Source organism: Triticum aestivum, chromosome 5B (genome assembly GCF_018294505.1).
Source record: "Triticum aestivum cultivar Chinese Spring chromosome 5B, IWGSC CS RefSeq v2.1, whole genome shotgun sequence".
In the NCBI taxonomy this organism is placed as follows: Eukaryota; Viridiplantae; Streptophyta; class Magnoliopsida; order Poales; family Poaceae; genus Triticum; species Triticum aestivum.
The window spans coordinates 489,042,657-489,057,892 of NC_057807.1; the positions used below are offsets into that span (position 1 = coordinate 489,042,657).

The following is a 15,236-nucleotide window of genomic DNA, read 5'->3' on the forward strand; positions in this document are numbered from 1 at the left end:
TTGAATCTTGAGAACAAATTTGGAAGTGAACTATTTTTTAAAGCACGAACATTTTTTGAATCTTGAGAATAAATTTTGAAATGAAGAACAATTTTGAAAAATTCCGAACAATTTTGTAAAGCATGAACATTTTTTGAATCTTGAGAACAAATTTTGAAACAGGGAACAATTTTGAAAATTCCCAGACAAATTTGGAAGAGCGAACATTTTTTGAATATGTGAACCAAAAGTTGAAATCTGGTACATTTTCTAATTTTCGAAAGTTTTGAACTTTTTTGTGTAGAGAGAACAATTTTTGAATTTTGAGAACATTTTTTTGAAACACGAACAAAACTTATAGTTTCGATATTTTTGAAAAAAAAGAGAAGAAAAGAAAAAGAAATAAAAACTAAAATCCTAAACATTTTGGAAAACTGCGAATATCTTCCGAAAAATACAAAAAAAAGAAATAAAAAAAGAAACAGAAAACGAAAAAAAAATAGAAACGTGAAAAACCAATAAAAGAAAAAAACGGTTCATGGAACCTACTAGAAGGTTCACAAAACCTGAGTGGGAAGCTCCTAAGTGGGCCGGCCCAAAAAGCATCGCTGCGCGCTCGTCCCTGTGCGAAGCGGGGGCAGTTTGCCGCAGTGAGCGGCGAGTAGGATATTCCCGGTTTTCCAACTCGGCTGGGGAGTTGGGCTGAGCAGTTGAGGATTTGAGGAAGCCAGACTTGGCGGAGAGATCCAGGGAGATGGGGCTCAAGGGGAACAAGCGCTTCGGCGGCGGCGGCGGCCGCGGCCAGCCGCCGGCCAAGCGCCAGGCGGCCGGGAAGGACGGTCCCTCCGAGGAAACCGACGACGGCATCGTCGTTGCGCAGGTTCTGGCTCCGTACTCCCGACCAACCAACCGCTCCCTCTCAAAAGGCAGATCCCTAAAACCCTAGCCCCGTGGATTTTCCATTCTTGATCTTCAGATATCGAAGAACAAGAGGGTGGCCGTGAGGAACTGGAACGGGAAGGTCATGGTCGACATGCGCGAGTTCTACGAAAAGGACGGCAAGAGCCTCCCGACCCGCAAAGGTATCCTGGCATTTCCTTCTTGTTCCGAAACACCCATGGGTGTCAAATGTCCAAAGTGCGTGCTGTGTGGCCTCGGTTCATCAGTTGGATGGGATTGCATTTCCTTTCCCTAGCTGTCGGCCACTCGTGCGAGCAGAAGCGGCATCATGTATATTGTATAATTGTTGGTAGTAGTACTAGTACGTTTGAAACCTGATTGCTCTCTGACACTCCAGGCTGCATGTTCGAAACCTGAATGTTTGCCTGTGCGCCTGCATATCCATAATCCATGTGGATCTGAAATGTGTGTATTGTCTGAATGCCAGCACGATTGCATTTCTTTTGTCTACGTGGGAGGTACACATATGTTGAATCTTGCGGACACCTGATGCATCTAGTGGTCAAGTACATAACATGTGGCCTGTAATTACTTCTTTTATTGTTCGTGCTTGGTACTGGTACTCTGTCAAGTGTAAGGCACTATTAAGTGAATGGTTTATGAATGAGCCAGTAGGAAGTGCAATAAAAAATTCTTTCCTTTAAGAATTAGTTGGATTACACCAATAAAACGTGTTCAGCCTTGATACGACTTGCCTACCCACTTAAAATCATAATGGATGGATGTCTGTATCTTGAAACAGGCATACAAAATGAGCATCGTTCGGTAATCTTAGCATGCTATGTTGTAAGCTCAAGCAGGTGATGAACATGACATTCTGTAAAATACTTATCATGGCTGTAGGTAGAGACTACCCCCATTTATTCTGTGTCTTACATGTTGGCGTTAATCCTTGACTACCTTTTGTCTCTGCACTTCTTGGATCAGTTGAAAATGCAATATTTGGTCAAGTGATGAAGCAGGGGTTTGTCATACTTCCGATTACAAATATTTCATTGCCCTAGTTGATAGATATAAAAGATTTTGTGAGAGTATAATAAAAGTTCTGAATGTGTACCTATGCAGCTGACTTTATTTCCAAACTCAGAACGCTGTTCCATGTTCTATTCGTTCAGTATCATTAAATGCCAGTTGCCAGAAATGATACTCCCTCCATCCAAATATAATGGGCCTAATACATTTTTTGAGGCTGCCTTTGACCAACAACAACAACAAAGCCTTTAGTCCCAAACAAGTTGGGGTAGGCTAGAGGTGAAACCCATAAGATCTCGCAACCAACTCATGGCTCTGGCACATGGATAGCAAGCTTCCACGCACCCCTGTCCATAGCTAGCTCTTTGGTGATACTCCAATCCTTCAGGTCCCTCTTAACAGACTCCTCCCATGTCAAATTCGGTCTACCCCGCCCTCTCTTGACATTCTCCGCATGCTTTAGCCGTCCGCTATGCACTGGAGCTTCTGGAGGCCTGCGCTGAATATGCCCAAACCATCTCAGACGATGTTGGACAAGCTTCTCTTCAATTGGTGCTACCACAACTCTATCTCATATATCATCATTCCGGACTGATCCTTCCTCGTGTCGCCACACATCCATCTCAACATATGCATCTCCGCCACACCTAACTGTTGAACATGTCACCTTTTAGTCGGCCAACACTTAGCGCCATACAACATTGCGGGTCGAACCGCCGTCCTGTAGAACTTGCCTTTTAGCTTTTGTGGCACTCTCTTGTCACAGAGAATGCCAGAAGCTTGGCGCCACTTCATCCATCTGGCTTTGATTTGATGGTTCACACATCTTCATCAATACCCCCATCCTCCTGCAGCATTGACCCCAAATACCAAAAGGTGTCCTTCTGAGGTACCACCTGGCCATCAAGGCTAACCTCCTCCTCCTCACACCTAGTAGTACTGAAACCGCACATCATGTACTCAGTTTTAGTTCTACTAAGCCTAAACCCTTTCGATTCAAAGGTTTGTCTCCATAACTCTAACTTCCTATTTACCCCCGTCCGACTATCGTCAACTAGCACCACATCATCCGCAAAGAGCATACACCATGGAATATCTCCTTGTATATCCCTTGTGACCTCATTCATTACCAATGCAAAAAGATAAGAGCTCAAAGTTGACCCCTGATGCAATCCTATCTTAATCGGGAAGTCATCAGTGTCGACATCACTTGTTCGAACACTTGTCACAACATTATCATACATGTCCTTGATGAGGGTAATGTACTTTGCTGGGACTTTGTGTTTCTCCAAGGCCCACCACATGACGTTTCGCGGTATTTTATCATAGGCCTTCTCCAAGTCAATGAACACCATATGCAAGTCCTTCTTTTGCTCCCTATATCTCTCCATAAGTTGTCGTACCAAGAAAATGGCTTCCATGGTCGACCTCCCAGGCATGAAACCAAACTGATTTTTGGTCACGCTTGTCATTCTTCTTAAGCAGTGCTCAATGACTCTCTCCCATAGCTTCATTGTATGGCTCATCAGCTTAATTCCACGGTAATTAGTACAACTCTGAACATCCCCCTTGTTCTTGAAGATTGGTACTAATATACTCCGTCTCCATTCTTCTGGCATCTTGTTTGCCCGAAAAATGAGGTTGAAAAGCTTGGTTAGCCATACTATCGCTATGTCCCCGAGACCTTTCCACACCTCAATGGGGATACAATCAGGGCCCATCGCCTTGCCTTCTTTCATCCTTTTTAAAGCCTCCTTGACCTCGGACTCCTGGATTCGTCGCACAAAATGCATGCTGGTCTCATCAAAGGAGTCGTCCAGTTCAATGGTAGAACTCTCATTCTCCCCATTGAACAACTTGTCGAAGTACTCCTGCCATCTATGCTTAATCTCCCCGTCCTTCACCAAGAGTTGGCCTGCTCCGTCCTTGATGCATTTGACTTGGCCAATATCCCTCGTCTTCCTCTCTCAGATCTTGGCCATCTTATAGATGTCCCTTTCGCCTTCCTTCGTGCCTAACCATTGGTAGAGGTCCTCATATGCCCGACCCCTTGCTTCACCAACAGCTCGCTTTGCGGCCTTCTTCGCCATCTTGTACTTCTCTATGTTGTCTGCACTCCTATCCAGGTATAGGCGTCTGAAGCAATCTTTCTTCTCTTTAATCGCCTTCTGGATATCATCATTCCACCACCAGGTATCCTTATCTTTGCTTCTCCTTCCCTTGGACACTCCAAACTCCTCAGAGGCCACCTTACGAATGCAAGTCGCCATCTTCATCCACACATTGTCCGCATCCCCTCCTTCCTCCCAAGGGCCCTCCTTAATGACCCTCTCCTTGAACGCCTGAGCTACCTCTCCCTTGAGCTTCCACCACTTCTTTCTAGGGACTTTGGCACGCTTATCCCGCTGGACACGAATCCGAAAGCGGAAGTCAGCAACCAGCAGCTTATGCTGGGGTACAACACTCTCTCCAGGTATCACCTTACAGTCTAGGCACGCATGCCTATCTTCTCTTCTCGAGAGGATGAAATCAATCTGGCTAGAGTGTTGGCCACTACTAAAAGTCACCAGATGTGATTCCCTCTTTCTAAAGAGGGTGTTAGCTACAATCATGTTGTAGGCTAGAGCGAAGCTTAAGACATCTTCTCCTTCTTGATTCCTGATGCCATAGCCAAAGCCCCCATGCGTCCCTTCAAAACCTGTGTTAGATGTACCCACGTGGCCATTGAGGTCTCCTATGAAGAGCTTCTCACCAATCGGTACACTCCTAACCATGTCTTCCAGGCCTTCCCAGAACTCCCTCTTGGTGTTCTCATTGTGGCCTACTTGCGGGGCATACGCGCTGATAACATTGAGAACCAAGTCCTCAACTACCAGCTTGACCAGGATAATCCGGTCCCCACGTCTCTTGACGTCTACCACTCCATACTTGAGGCTCTTGTTGATCAAGATGCCTAGGCCATTTCTGTTTGCAGCCTTTGACCATTGATAAAAAATTAATATATGAGATGTATGATATAAAAAATACTCCATCTATCATTAGAAACTTTCACGTACAAATTTAACGGTATGCTTTGTGTAACATGCATGTCATACATTATTGTTCTAACTCATGGTCAAAGGTAACATCAAAGAACGTATTAGGCCCTATATATCTGAACGGAGGGAGTATCGTAAGTGTGGGTGCATTCTATTGGAATTTGGACGTCCTCATGCTGGAAAAAAATTGCTTATTTCCCTCCAGCTCAAGTACTATTCTGTAATGTTTTCAGTTAAAAAGAGTGTACTATCTGTAATAATTGTTCAAGATGATGCTGTAGCTTCTTGGCTTATTATTTTGTTTCCCTTATTTCAGGTATATCGCTCTCAATGGATCAGGTAAGATGCATTTCTTCATCTGTTTGTATCCTACACGCATAAAACAAATCTGTTGCCCTGAAAACATAGATCATGTATGCTGCATTAGAATATCTAGTAGCCCGGGTCAAAATTTCTTGGCAAGCTTAGACATCCTTTTTTGACATGAAGATGTCATGAACACATCAGAAGATACTCCTTTAGTTTCAGTACCCATTTCTCATGATGTCTGTTACAGGAACCTGATCACAAGTATCTTATAACATGCTAAATTATCGTGCACGTAACGTCGAGTTCGGGCCTATTGCCACATACATGCCCTGATTGTCTTTGTTGCCTGTGATTGACTGACTTATTGTATAGGTGGTACTCTTGTAGCTACCATTGTGATATTTTACTTGGGTTTGCAGCAGCAAGTCATCACTTACTTCCCATAACAGCTCGCTTGTTTTTTACATGTGCAGTGGAAAATACTGAGGGACAACATCGAAGCTATAGACGAGGCCATCAAGGAGAACACTTGATCAGAAAAGCGGTTAAGGAGATATTACTGGGCAAAGTGTTGCTCATTCGCTGCTTAAGTATGCTAGTAGTCTAGGGCTGTTTCTAGTCACACCTTATCTGGAATGTCGCACTTATGGTGGACTGTAGCTACTGTTGTCGTGAAGGTGACCTAATGCTGATGGTAAAATCTAGTAGAATGGTTAAGTAAAGTACCTTTTCTGCCCTTTGTGTAATCTTTAGGGTGCCTTACCCTATCGACGTGGCATTGCTCTTCGTTTTTGCTTAAAAACTGTGTTAACTAGATATATACCCGCGCGTTTTCGGCTGCCTTCTTCCAGCGCTAGGCCTGTCGGGCGCCCCTCTTGGGCTGGCTGTAGGCAGCCCAGTTCGGCTGCTGGCTCTTAAGAGGCCAAAACGGAGCGCAAGAATGAGCTGGGCTGCATGACTTTCTGTTAGTTTGGGCTGAGAACATGCACAGTTTTCTTTCACATGAGCTATTGCTGCGACTTTTTCAGTACAAAGAGATGTACAGAGAGCTTCTCAATAGTGCATGGAGCGCCAAATATGCATCAATGGCGTTTCGGTGAGGGGACTCGGCCGTTGGGTTGCTGCTCCGGGCTCGGGCGGCCGTCTCTGGCGCGCAAGAGGCTGGGATGGGCGAATCTGTAGGTGGAGGAGGATCCAGCCGGTGACGGGGGAGCGGCCCTGGTGTCGCGACTGGTGATGACGGGAGGGTGAGAGAGAGAATGAGGAGAGGGTGCACAAATGAGGGAGAGAGGAAAGGGAAACCGGTTCAGTTAGAAGCCTCGAGGGGTCCGTGCGCCTGTAAGTGGAGGCCAAGTCATTTTCATGGGTGGTGGCATATTGATCGTAAATTGGTGAAATTCTAGATTCTTCTAAACGCGGAGCTCAGTTTCCCTTGCTTCTCCAAATTGCACTACAACCCGGATAGCTTCATATAGCTTGAGCTAATGTTGACGTGGCGTAGGGCTAGGTAGTGAAGGATGCCCTAGTTAGCAATGTCGACTAGCAACATTGCTTTTCTATCTTAATCTAGTATTGTAGTGTGTAGTGTATGAAAATATGACGTCGAGTTTCTAAGCTCAAGCTCAAATGCTCTTGGATGAACAGTAAATTCGTAAAAAAAAAATCAAGAAATCTGATTTTTCTTGTGGCAAACTTTAAGGAATGTTTGGAGTGTATGCAAAAATTCATCATGAAATCACATCGGTGCAAGGCGTGGTAAAAAAACAAAATTGATGCTCAACACCTCCTTCATATCAGAGGCTGGTAAAAAAACAAAATTGATGCTCAACACCTCCTTCATATCAGAGGCGTGGTAAAAAAACAAAATTAATCATCACACCAATTATGTGGCGCATGGATTGCTAAGTTTAGGGGTTTTTTTGGTTTTTTTTTGCGAAAATGCTAAGTTTAGTTTTGATACTAGGCCAGATGGTCTTTTGTTTTCCGCCTGCCTGATGTATGGTGTAATGAATGATTGTAACAAAATCTGAATTAATTAATATATGGGGGTGTTCTTTTAATAAAAAGAAATGTTGAGTTGTGCAAATAAAATAAAGAGAGAAAAATGGAGGCAACATCTTGGGAGCTCTAACTTTATGTAGGACCGGGATCCTCCATATTTTCGGTATCTGACTTCGATTTTTAAGCATGGTAAATCAAACATTTTATGGCAATTTATGTTGTGTAGAGCATGGCAAGCGAACACGACAATTTTCACGGCAAACCCTTTTACCAGAAATTGCCATGTGTCCTAAAGAATTTGGCACACCCCCACAACGTAATTTGCCATTAAAAATGTTTTATTTTCCACGATAAAAAATTGAGTTATAGCAAAATCTTTTGTTTTAGAACGCTCTGATACATTAGGCTGACCACAGTGGGGGTAACATAAGTAGTATCATGCATTTGGGACTTGCAAACATACTTATGTGGCAGGCAATTAAAAAAATGATTATAATAACATAAATAAATATCATAATATAATAAATGTGATGCTTCTATAGTACTCCCTCCTTTCCAGTTTATAAGGCTCAATTCAAAAATCTCACCAACCAAGGTAGATGGTGAGTGGTGGAATACTTTTTGTAGTTTGCAAAAGCACCTAATTAATGCTCTTGTTTTTTTCAAAAAATTATGTTTATCAATGCATTAATTGCAATGCATGCATGCATAAAGTACATGCATTAGTCATTTTTCTCTCAATACTTGTATGCAATGATTTAATGCACCTTGGAATCTGAACATGTGATGGGAAATAACCAAATTGAGCCTTATAAAATGGAAAAACTAAAAAATTTTGAGATAAGCCTTATAAATCGGAAAAGAGGGAGTATAACATATTTACCCATTGTGACCAGCCTTACGGAAGGCTATAGAGAGTTGTTGCTCAAGCCACCGCCTGCCGCGTGCTCCGCTGCCCGCTGGCCGTCTGCTGCAGCCCTTCGCTGGCTGACCATTCAACGCCCCGAACCAAAGCCGTCCCAGCCGCGAACCAGCGAGCGCCTCCCGCTGCGCAGACCACCGCTCAGCGTTGACAACTTGACATAGAGGCTTGAGCAAGTGGACCTCCAGGTTACCCTTTCCGGATCCAAGGGGAACGCACTGCGAGCTTCAAGATTCTCTTCTACTTGAGACTAGAGATGGCCAAATCAGCCCAGCCAGTTTGATCAGGTACGGAGAGGCGTTTCTCCCTTTCAATTTTCTCCGGAATAGCAATGTTTTTCCAAGCAAAGTTTTTTTCTTCAAGATCCAATGGGAACACTCTGCAAGTTAAAGATCCCCTTCTACTAGAGATACGTCGGGGATGATGTTGATCTCTCTCTCACAGAATCTTTGGATTCTTTTATTTCTTATATCACCCACTTATTCAACTAATTTCTAATTTCTACTTTCTGTCATCCAATTTCAACGCTAGCATCTTTAACCATCATCTGATACTTTGACAAAAAGTTTCTGCCAAACATTACTTTAGGATTTACTATGCTTTCCTTATTAGTAAAATTTGACCAGCGGCTTCCACTTATTTGACAGAGTTTATTTTGTAGTAACTCTGCAGGGTGGAACTGTGACCTAAAATGGAATGCTGATTTATCATTGCCTGTCACCATGGCCGAGACTGCTATTCTTCTGGCCGTAAAGAAAATAAGCATCGCTATGGCAGGGGAAATATTGAGCCTAGCAAAGCCCATGTTTAGAAACAAGTCTGAATTAGTCGCAGCCCTCCCGAGTAACATGGAGTTGGTGAAAGAAGAACTTGAGATTATACATGCATTTATCAAGAAAATTAGCACAACTCAATGCAATGATATAGTCTTGGAAACATGGTTACGGCAAGCTAGGAGGTTGGCTTATGACGTTGAAGATATTGTGGATCAGTTTATCTATATTGTCGGTGAAAGCCAGGTGGCATCATGTGTGAGCAATTTGAAGAAACTTTTCAAGAAACCCCAGTCCTTGTTTTCACTGGATAGGATGGCTACCGAGGTTGAGAAAGTAAAACATAGACTCAGGGAACTGTCGGCTAGGCGAGACCGCTGGGTGCAATCAAACGCTAGTGCACTCGATGTTGAGATACCGAACTATGACAACAAACAAGAAGCATACCAATTCAGACACAGCCAATCAGACAACGAGGATGACTATGTAGGTGTTGACAAATATAGAGAAATCCTGAATAAGTTGTTGTACTCTGAAGATTGCTCTCTGTGTTTCATTGCTGTTTGTGGTATGGGTGGATTGGGCAAAAGTTCTCTTGTTCACAGTGTCTACAAGAGGGAACTGTCCCATTTTGATTGTCGAGCATGGATTTCTGTTTCACAATCATGTAAAATTGATGATATTCTGAGAAACATGTTAAAACAATTCCGTGGTAACGATGACAAAGTACAATCTGAGGTTGGAAAGATGAACATTGAGGAATTAAGAACAGAGTTGAAGAAATTTCTAGAGCAAAAGCGCTTCATGATTGTATTGGATGATGTATGGAGAGGTGCAGTTGCTTTGGAAATAAGGAATCTCCTTTCTAACTGTGGGAGGAGAAGCAGGGTTGTCATCACAACTAGAATTGACGAGGTAGCTTCTATTGCTGAAGATGCATGCAAGATCAGGCTTGAGCCTCTAAACAAGCAGGACGCATGGATTTTATTCTGCAGAAAGGTGTTCTGGAAAATCCAAAATCATATTTGCCCTCCAGAATTGCAGAGGTGGGGTGAAATGATAGTGAACAAATGTGCAGGCTTGCCATTAGCACTTGTGGCATTAGGGGGCTTATTATCACTAAGAGATAAGAGTGAAGCAGAATGGAAGTCTTTGTACAGTAAATTAACATGTGAATTGCATGACAATCCAGATATAAATCATGTGGAGTGGATTTTGAATTTAAGTTACAGGCATCTACCGGATTATTTGCAAAACTGTTTCTTATTTTGTGCTATGTTCCCGGAAGGCCGTCTCCTTAAGAAGAAGAAGTTGATTAGACTGTGGATTGCAGAAGGGTTTGTTGAACAAAGAGGGACAATCAGCCTGGAGGAGGTTGCTGAAAGCTATCTCATAGAGCTCGTCCATCGAAGCATGCTTCAGGTTGTAGAGAGGAACAGTTTTGGTCGGATTCGACATTTCCGTATGCATGATCTTGTACGCGAATTGGCCATTAAACTCTCCGAGAAGGAGTGTTTCAGTTCACGTTATGATGACACCTCAGGAGTTACACAGATTGTGCCAGATTCACGCCGAGTGTCAGTACTCCGATGCAAGACCGACATCAGATTGACCTTAGAATCATCGAGACTTCGCACCTTATTAGCATTTGACAGGACCATGCTGCATTGTTCTTGGTCTCATTACATTCCGTCCAAATCTAAGTACCTTGCAGTGTTGGACTTATCAGGCTTGCCTATTGAGACTATCAGCCATTCAATTGGGGAATTATTTAATCTCAAGTATTTGTGCCTCAATGACACCAATGTGAAATCACTCCCAAAAACTGTCAGCAGACTTCAGAATTTAGAAACCTTAAGTCTTAAAAGGACTCAGTTAATAAGTTTCCCTGCTGGGTTTGCGAAACTAAAGAAGCTGCGGCATGTACATGTCTGGAAATTGCTAGATAATGCACAGTCAAGTTTCAGTCAGTCCTTGGGTGTTCGAACAACTGATGGCCTTTGCAATTTGAAGGAACTGCAAACCTTGGATGAAGTCCAAGCAAATGAACAATTTGTGAGCAAAATGGGAAATTTAGCCCATCTAAGGAGTCTTTATATTTCAGATGTAAGGAGTAAGTACTGCTCACAACTCTGTTTGTCTACATCAAAGATGCAACATCTTATAAGATTGCATGTGAAAGCAAGCAACCAGGGCGAGGTGCTCCGGCTGGAATCATTGACATTGCCTTCTCAACTTCAGACACTTGAGCTGACAGGACAGTTGTTGGGAGGGGTGCTGCAATCTCCATTCTTTTCGGCTCATGCAAACACCCTTGTCAGATTAAGTTTATGTTGGTGCAATTTTGCAGAAAATCCAATGCCACATCTCTCTAAATTATCAAATTTAACAAGCTTGCGTCTAAGAATGGCGTATACTGGGCAGCAACTGGGGTTCGGTGCAGGTTGGTTCCCATAGTTGAAAGGGATGGCCTTGATAGACATGGCACGTGTTTGTCAGATATTCATAGAAGAGGGAGCTTTGATCAGTCTCGAGTATCTGAACATTGGTGGTCTTGGTGAATTAGCTGATGTCCCTGATGGCATCGAATTTCTCCCATCCATTCGGGAGGTACATTTTGGCACCATGCATCCTGATTTCAGTGCCAATTTGCAAGAAAGTGCTAGAATGGGAAGGCTAAAACACATCCCAGTCATGTATATGCGATAAGAAGGTAAACATGTCCATCTTTGATTATCACAGGTTGTGCAATTCAATACTATTTCCATTGTTTTCTGATTTTCATTTTGGGCCTCGACATGGTACCGGTATACACTTTTCACCATTAGATCATTGCTTTTCCTTTTAATTTAGTAAAATTATTTTAGAATTAATTGTATGATAACATTTGCACTTGATAAGGAAATACTTCCATATATATTGGTGGTCAAATTTGATCTAGAGCGATGTCTAAAAAAGAATGGAAGGAGCATCATGTTGCATGTAGGCGACTCCATGGTTTTAGACTTTGTTTGACATCCAAAATTAGTACTCCTAGAAATTACCAGTTCCATATTTTGTTATTGATTTACCATTTTGTAAAACTTTGAGATTGTTTATCTCCTACCTAACTGCCTAGCTTCTTCTAATATAATCCAGCCGACGATGGGCTGCGACATCCGGATGTGGACATAGTCGCCCCATAGCTCACCTCTTCAGAAGTGTCGCCGCCTCGGACACGACATCAGCGGCTCTTTTTGTTTATTCTGGTAGTTAAACTGGACTTGATCAGAAGTGCAGAACTGGCGTTTAGCTCCTTGTAAATGCGACTGCACTTGTAGTAGATAGGGTTAATAGTAAACACTTAGCACATAACTGAATGCTAAAATGTGAAGTGTAATTCAGTTTCACCTCATGTTGTATGTGGGATTCTTGGCCTTGGCCTGAATAATGTGGAACGTTTAACTGAATGGAATTGTGGGCCTTGGTCTGAAGAATGTTGAATGCTTAACTGAATGTTGCAGTCCAGTTTCGCTTACATAGGGTTTAGCCAAATGATAAAATGTTGCAGCATGGGATTGGGACGACTTACTTGTAATCAAGAAACTGTCACTGAAGTCTTCTTGCCGTGGATGAATATACGCTCTGTTCCTCGTTAGCGGATGGTGCGAGACTGGGACTGCATGCGGGTTCAGAGTTCAGCTTGACAGTTTCAGACATCCTTGGCCCAGTAGACATACGTGTTCATGGAAAAAAGCAGATACTCCCTCCGTTCCTAAATATTTGTCTTTCTAGAGATTTCAACAAGTGACTACATACAGAGCAAAATGAGTGAATCTACACTTTAAAATATGTCTATATACATCCGTATGTGGTAGTCCATTTGAAATCTCTAAAAAAACAAATATTTAGGAACGGAGGGAGTAGAAATTAAGGCGCTGGCCATCAAGCAAGCTAATTTATACTGTTAACGGTGACAAGCTCGACCAGGAATATGCCTCCAAATTTTTGAGCAATACCACAAAATCGAGACCCAATGCCATATTGCCATGTATTCATTATCACAGCAAGATATACAAATCGGAGCAAATGTTAATAATACAGCATTCAAAACGAACATAAAAATTCCCTCAAGATCCCTCCCTGAAGGGATTGTGTGAGTCTAGAGTACAACGGAATCTGGACTGCTCCCAGGCATGACCAACAGCCGCATGCATAGTCCTCCTAGCTGGTGAGATGGCTGGGTGAGCTCTTGAACATCGCTGTGCCACATGTATGCCCCAGAGAGGACCGTCTCAGATCTTGTGGTGCGAGCCCAGTTCCTGGTCGGGAGGTGCTGGAGGAACATGACCATCTCTTGAAAATCAGCTTATGTAGATTCTCTGACAAGCATTATTGAGGTGCATATGCCAATCTCTTCTCCAGGCTCTCGTTCTACGCAAGAATAAGTTGCAGTTGAACAGCGGCAGCAGTCGCTGCAGGTAGAAACTGGAGCAGAAGAATAAACATTAACATGTGCAGAAAAGGCGTGATGGGATTCCCATGAGGCCATGACTAGCTTGTGTTCTTTCCACCGGAGGACATGAAGCTGCCATAGATAGCCTCACAAGTGACAGAAAAGGTACTATTGTCGACATCGAGGCAGATTCCTCGTCTTGCTCACTCACAAGCACCTACACCAGTACGAGACATTAGTATCTTACCAAGAGTGCATAGATCTGGCTTGTCCGGGGTGTAACTCATGGAGCAACCATTTCACTCCATGAAGCTGAAACCCAGCTCTTTCTTGGCTCCCTTCTCCACCATCATCTGCCGAATGGCTCTTGCATCTTCCCATCGACCATTGACTGCATACAAGTTGAACAGAACAGCATACCGCCCACCATGTTGCGGCTCTAGCTCAATGAGCCGCTTCCCAACCCGTTCGCCGACAGTAATATCATTATGCATCCGGCATGACGACATCAGCGCACCCCATTGCGACGCATGTGGCTCCATTGGCATATCCAACAAGACAGTCTCAGCCTCCTCAACATGTCCCGCACGCCCAAGGAGATCAGCTAGGCACCCATAGTGCTCTCTCTGTGGCTCGATCCCGTGGTGCCGCATCGACTGGAAAATCTTCCTCCCTTCCTCCAGACGACCTGAGTGGGTGCACGCGCACAAAGCAGCGACAAACGTCGACTGGTTTGGCACAAAGCCGTTTCCGAGCATCCTTTGGAACAACTCTAGTGCACGCTCACCATGGCCATTCATCGCAAGCCCTCCGATCATCGAATTCCACAGCACAACGTCACGGCAGCGAACAGAGTCAAAAGCACGCCACGCCTCCTCCATGCACCCACACTTGCAGTACATGTCCACCAGGGCGGTCTCGGCCATGACATTCCTTTGCATCCCTGCAAACCCCTCTGTTTCCAGATACCGATGGACCCAGCGACCCCTCTCGACGGCACCGAGATGGGCGCACGCCTTGAGCACGCTCACCAGCACCACCACATCCGGCTTGAAACCCTCCCCCATCATCCGATCAAACACCCGCAGCGCTTCGTCAAACTCTGCGGCACGCACAAGCGCGTCGACCATGGCGCTCCAAGACACCAGGTTCCGCCCGGGCATTCTGCCGAACACCTCCCGCGCCCCTGCCAGGTCGCCGCTCTTGCCGTAGCCGGACACCATGGTGTTCCAGGAGGCGGCGTCCAGAGCGGCGCCCGAGTCGAACACCCTGCGCGCGTGGGGCAGGAGGCCGAGTGCGCAGTAGAGCTTGAGGAGGGAGTTGGTGACGACCGGGTGCGCGAGCGCGCCGCACTTGAGCGCGTGCGCGTGGGCGACGGGCGCGGCCAGGCGGGTGCAGCCGCCGGAGGCGGACGAGGCGAGGGAGGCGAGGAGGAGGGAGAAGGTGTAGGCGGTGGGCGGCGTGGCGGCGCGGATGCGGGAATAGAGGGCGAGCGAGGCGGCCGCGGGGGCGCCGCGGCGCGCGAGCTCGGCGTGGAGCGGGCAGCCGTGGGAGGGCGCTGTGGAGAAGAAGGCGACGGCGACGAGTCTGCGGAGGCGGCGGGGCGCGGCAGCGAGCGGCCACCACGCCATTTGGTCTGGGGGCGTCGCTGAGGTAGAGCCACAACATGGTGGCACCACCATGCATGAGGTGGTGGGCTAGGGTTCCAGGGTTCAAAATTTCAATGAAAATTTCGGTGATTATCAGAAATTCAAAAAAATTGTAATCCCAAAACTTCGAGCCAGATTCAAGCATATTTAAATTTTTAATCAAAAACGTCAAAAGTAAGTGAATTTTGATATATCAAA

The 15,236-nt window shown here is 44.8% G+C and overlaps 3 protein-coding genes across 3 annotated transcripts; 2 read left to right on the forward strand and 1 right to left on the reverse strand.

Moving 5' to 3' along the window:
* Positions 1–618: 618 nt before the first annotated feature.
* On the forward strand, positions 619–5,995 carry LOC123112707 (RNA polymerase II transcriptional coactivator KIWI). Its single transcript, XM_044533776.1, has 4 exons — positions 619–859; positions 956–1,061; positions 5,266–5,288; positions 5,732–5,995. Exons 1-4 carry the CDS (start codon positions 734–736, stop codon positions 5,789–5,791), a joined length of 315 nt encoding a protein of 104 aa, XP_044389711.1. The 5' UTR covers positions 619–733; the 3' UTR covers positions 5,792–5,995.
* Positions 5,996–8,214: 2,219 nt separating this feature from the next.
* LOC123112708 (disease resistance protein RPM1) lies at positions 8,215–12,420 on the forward strand. Its single transcript, XM_044533777.1, has 3 exons — positions 8,215–8,468; positions 8,843–11,667; positions 12,093–12,420. The coding sequence occupies exon 2, from the start codon at positions 8,904–8,906 to the stop codon at positions 11,409–11,411; it is 2,508 nt and encodes an 835-aa protein (XP_044389712.1). The 5' UTR covers positions 8,215–8,468; positions 8,843–8,903; the 3' UTR covers positions 11,412–11,667; positions 12,093–12,420.
* Positions 12,421–12,959: 539 nt separating this feature from the next.
* Positions 12,960–15,085, reverse strand: LOC123112709 (pentatricopeptide repeat-containing protein At1g05750, chloroplastic). Its single transcript, XM_044533778.1, has 2 exons — positions 13,637–15,085; positions 12,960–13,421 (listed from the first exon to the last, which is right to left on the reverse strand). Exon 1 carries the CDS (start codon positions 15,069–15,071, stop codon positions 13,689–13,691), a length of 1,383 nt encoding a protein of 460 aa, XP_044389713.1. The 5' UTR covers positions 15,072–15,085; the 3' UTR covers positions 12,960–13,421; positions 13,637–13,688.
* Positions 15,086–15,236: the final 151 nt, after the last annotated feature.